A 5,040-nucleotide genomic window follows, 5' to 3' on the forward strand; every position below is an offset into this window, starting at 1 on the left:
GCATCGCCACGTGGCAGCCAGCCGCTGGAACGCATTTAATGGGCGCGTGCTCGACCTTAATGATAGAGATTGGCAAAAACTTCGAAGAGATGCTGAGTAATGTGGCCGTTGACTGGCGTTTTAGCTACCCCTTTTGTTTCCGAGCGGATGGTGGTTGCAAGACGCTGCTCGGTTCAACTGATGGTCCAGTCAGTCGGATTAATCGCCTCCTTCGACTAGACTTGAAGGGGAGGCAAGTGATCCGGCGGTAAGAACAGGGGACCCCCTTTCGGGGGAGTCAACGCCACGTGGGGGTCAAAATACCATACGTCCGACCAGAGAAGGGTAGACCGGTCGGCTGAACGGGGTCCCAGCTGAACCAAAGACGACCCGACTAAGGATTCCGACGCTCGGGTTAAACAGAATCATATGGCCGAGCGGATAGACCGTTCGGCCGAAGATATAAAGTCGCATACTGCGAACAGTCTCCACAGAGCACATTACCGAGAATCTCCTAAGTAGACCAGTATATATGACCGGCCGGACGTGAGTTGAGTGTTGGTCGGCCGGACACCCAGCATGGAGTAAGAAGAAGAAAAGGACAAGGAACATCTTCTGACAGCGGGCATGCTCTACGACCAGGCCATATTCCAAACCTTACGACAAGGGGTTCCGTTGTCCCATCGAAGATGTGCTTGGACTGTAGCAGTATGGTGTCAGGTAAGCTTTCTGACAAGCCCTTACAGAGGTATGGGTTGGGGACACTTATTCGCCTCGGTATGTGTGCATGAGCTCCTTCCCAGCTCTATATAAGGAGCCTCGCACTTCACCGGAGGTACGCATTCTTGCATACGCGGAGCCACTTCTTGGTTGTTCATTTACCTGACTTGAGCGTCGGAGGGTCGTCGGAGGGAACCCCTTTCCGGCCCGACTTCTGTGCAGGTTCGCTGGAGGTCCGCGTACGACCGGTCGGAGATCTACATCAGCAACTAGGAGAGCGCCACGTGCCCAGCGTCCGTTGATTCGACGATTCGGACAGGATCACCTATATTTAGGTCAATCCAAGTCAACCCAAACTCGACCCGAACCAACCCAACCTGAAAATTTTCTATTCAAAAATATTTCAATCCAAACCCGACCCGAACTTGAATATACATAATCCGAACCTAATTTTTTTTTAAATCGACTCGGATTAAATCGTTAGGTTGGATTCATTTTTGACACCTTTATCTTTACTCTTCTATAATAAAAAAATTAATGTAGATATAGAATCACTTAATTATATAGTCGATTTATACATAAGGATAAGTCTAAGTCCATGTATATATATATATATAGAGAGAAAAAAAAGTTATCCTACAGCACGTTCCGTGTGATTTGGTACGACGCGCATCAAAATTAGTGTTGGATCGATCCACTGATCGATCCAGCGGGGTTGGATCGATCAGTGGATCGATTCAGCCCCACTTGTCTTCTCCCGTCAGTCACCGCTAATCTTCACGGGCCGCTGGCGGATCACCCCTCGCCTGGATCACAACACGACCGGATTCCGGTCGGATTGCGACCGGATTCCGACTGAATCACGACTAGAATTGGTAGCGCTGCATCTGCTAGCGTCGCGGCCGATTTTGGCCACGAAACGATCGGATTCCGACCGTCATCTGGTCGGAATCTGGTCGCGATCCGGTCGGAATCCGGCCGCGATCGGATTCTGGCTGGATCGCGGCCAGAATCGGCAGCACTACGTTTGCTAGCGTCGCAGTCGATTCTGGCCGCGTCGTCTTCTCGCGCCTGCTGGATCGATCCATTGATCGATCCAGCGGGACTGAATCGATCAATGGATCGATTCAGTCCCACTTCGTCTTCTCGCTCCTGTTGGATCGATCCAGCGGGGTTGAATCGATCAGTGGATCGATCCATCGTACTGATCCGTACGGATGTATACCGTAGGATAATATTTTCATGTATATATATATATATATATGTACTGATTTATTAGAGAAAAAGTAATAACGTTGATTCTGCATCTCTTGACTAAATAACTCACGGGATATTTTTATCCTAGTACAGCGATTTTGTATGGGTTAAGTTAAGCACTCACGGATCATTTTGTACAAGATTCTCAAAATCTATTCTGAATAATCATCCATGTAATTATTAACCGTGTCAATCGGTAGGACTATAAGTGTGCTGATTTATATATCTATATCAGATCAAATGTCAAACTAGATTAAATAAAATGCTTCATATTTTTCAAATCCGTGTTAGTGTTTCCCCCTTTTAATTCCCGTTGTGAATGTTTTCAACTTAGTTGTATTTGGATTAATCCCATTCCTTTTCATAAAAAAAAAAAAAAAACACTAGCTAGGAAAAAAAAATCTTGAATCATAAGTTAAATTACCTGTTTTCCCCACGTTAGCCGTTGTCAACAATCTCGAAAACCGTCTGTCAATCGTATCCTGGTTCCGTCGGGGCTGTAGAAGTTTACCTTCCATCGTGAAGAAACCGGCAAAGCCCACAATGCCATCCATTCTATTAATTTCATCCAAGAGTTGTGTGACATCTCTGCAGATAGGTCAATACATATTTTGTTTTCTGAAGTCAAAAACTACCAACCGCCGCTCTATTTTGGTCGCTCATGTTACAAATTTCTCAAGTGCAATCTCTACAAATGATCAAAAACAACGATCCAGGCAGTCAAAATAAATATAAATTAAGGAGATATATTTTGTGATATTAAAAAATTGCCTAACGACGACGAATGCACAAAACAGACAATAATCGACAACTAAGGCCAACTAATGACGTCCCCACCCACGAGGTGAGGTGTCTCACCCCCTCAACGCCAAGGGCGACGCAACCTTTTCTCTGCTTTCCTCCTCTCACACGCCTTCCCTATTCCGGATCGGCGGTGACCATACCGCACCCTTTCACCTGTGGAATCTCCATCCGACGATTCTCATGCGCTCGTGAATCCTGATCTATAGCTTCCACTAGTAAGAGTAACGACAGAGAGGGAGAGGGAGAGGGTAGTCAATACTCAATAGCTTCCGGTGTACTTCTGTTGTTCCGTGATTCCTTGTGTGTGTGGGTGTGAGCGAGCGAGAGCGAGAGCGAGAGAGGAGTGCGATGGAAGCGTCGCGGCCGCCCAACGCCACAGCTCCCCGCGCCGTTAACGAGAACGGCTCCGCCGTCGCCAACGGCGGCGCCCCCCGCCCTGCCTTACCCCCAAGCAAGGCGGGCCCACCCGTGCAGTACCGCCCGCCCTACCGCCCCCATCCACCGCCCCCGCGGAGGCGCCGCCGTCGCGGCTGCTGCTGCGTCTTCTGCCTCTGGCTCACCCTCTTCCTCATCGCCCTTGTCTTCCTCGCCGCGATCGCTGCCGGAGTCTTCTACGTCATCTACCGCCCCCAGCGCCCCTCCTTCAGCGTCTCCTCCCTTCGCCTCGCCTCCCTCAACGTTTCCTCTTCTGATCTCCTGACCTCCCGCCTCGATCTATCCGTCACAGCCCGCAACCCCAATCGGAAGCTCTCCTTTGACTACGGCGACGTCGCCGTCTCCGCCGCGTCAGGAGGGATCACGATCGGCGAGGGAACGATCCGGGGCTTCGTCCAAGACACTGAGAACACCACGGTAATCAAGGTCAACGTTTCTAGCTCTGGGCGGAGCCTGGACCCGACGGAGGCGGCGGATCTGAGGAACAGGAAGCGGTACCCACTGGAGATCGAGATCGACACCAAGGCCGGGGTTAAAATCGGTAGCTTCAGGTCGTCCCGCATCGGGATCCGAGCATCGTGCTCCGGGATTGAGGCGTCCGTCACGAGGGGCAACGCCACCGCCGCTTCCAGTACCGGAACCGCCAGGTGCAAGGTGAAACTCCGTATCAAGATCTGGAATTGGACGATCTAGTTACCAATTTTAGTCGACCCAATTCCGATTATTAGGCGAAACAAATTAAGAGAGAATTTTTACATAGTTTTTCTTCTTTTTCTCTTCGATCGACGTACAGTTTCTTATAATTCTCTCTGAATATCTATCTGATTCCAGTCGTTTAATTCGCCGTTCTGTGTTTATTGTGATGAATCATTTCACCTGCTCATGAGTGTGATCATGTGATAGACGACTTATGAGTGGCCAGTGTTGACGATGCATGATGGTGAAGGGAACACAGCCAGTGAAGAGTAGTGGTGTACGTTTTAGTTTATTTACATTTCTTTTGATTTCCACGGCGACGGTGTCGCTTTGTCGGTTGTAGCCTAATTGCATTAATCCGCGGACTCTTCCATGAAAGCTATTTGCTTATTTATTTTGCTCTTTATTTTGGGTGCCAATTGTTTTGGAATCTTAAGGCATTTATGTTTGTAAGAGAAGAGAGAGCTGAGTCTATCCGTTTAGCACATTAATGATGGCTATTTGACGAATAGAATATGGAGAGTGGAACGGTTTTTGTGGACCCGCGTGGACCAATTCTAGTGCGGTTTTATGCAACACCTTTGGGGACCGCGTTGCTTGGGTGGACCTGTACAGGCAGGATCGAATTAACCGCCGTAGAGGCCCGAGCAGCAGAACCGAAGCTTATTGGAAACGTGATAACTTCTAGTTTGGTCCAGTGCACTTGGAAGACGAGGGCAGGTAATAATAAAATATTGAGATTTTGAAGTCAGTGTTAATGGTAATAACTTGAGGTTTTTATTTAATATTTAGATTATGTATTTTATTTTTAAATTATCAAATTAAGCATCAATTTGGTAAAATACTTTTTGCGATTACGCGATAGCGATTTCATGGTCAGCTTTTTGCAGCTGCATGATCATAAAGCTATGGTCGAGCTAGTTGTGCTTTCTTCTCGGCCAGCAAATCACTCAGCAACTTGGTTGTAAATTCCCGGCTATTGGTTGGGCAGAAAGGGGAGGAAGGCAGATGGAGGACTGACAAGAGCATGACAAAGGAATATTTTAGAAAAATAATATTTGATTTATTAATTAAAAAAAATAGTGTGCGAAGTGTCTCATTCATTAATTTGCTATTCCATAGTAGAAGATGATTTTCTTCGTGTGTCTT

The 5,040-nt window shown here is 47.6% G+C and overlaps 1 protein-coding gene across 1 annotated transcript; it reads left to right on the forward strand.

Moving 5' to 3' along the window:
* The first annotated feature begins 2,973 nt into the window (after positions 1–2,973).
* On the forward strand, positions 2,974–4,037 carry LOC121975628 (NDR1/HIN1-like protein 13). The gene has a single exon (XM_042527386.1). It carries the CDS (start codon positions 3,109–3,111, stop codon positions 3,886–3,888), a length of 780 nt encoding a protein of 259 aa, XP_042383320.1. The 5' UTR covers positions 2,974–3,108; the 3' UTR covers positions 3,889–4,037.
* Positions 4,038–5,040: the final 1,003 nt, after the last annotated feature.

This window comes from Zingiber officinale, chromosome 4B (assembly GCF_018446385.1).
Source record: "Zingiber officinale cultivar Zhangliang chromosome 4B, Zo_v1.1, whole genome shotgun sequence".
Lineage (NCBI taxonomy): Eukaryota > Viridiplantae > Streptophyta > Magnoliopsida > Zingiberales > Zingiberaceae > Zingiber > Zingiber officinale.

What these genes read in the sequence shown, in the direction of transcription:
- LOC121975628 (XM_042527386.1), top strand. Translation starts at nt 3,109, where the DNA reads ATGGAAGCGTCGCGGCCGCCCAACGCCACAGCTCCCCGCGCCGTTAAC.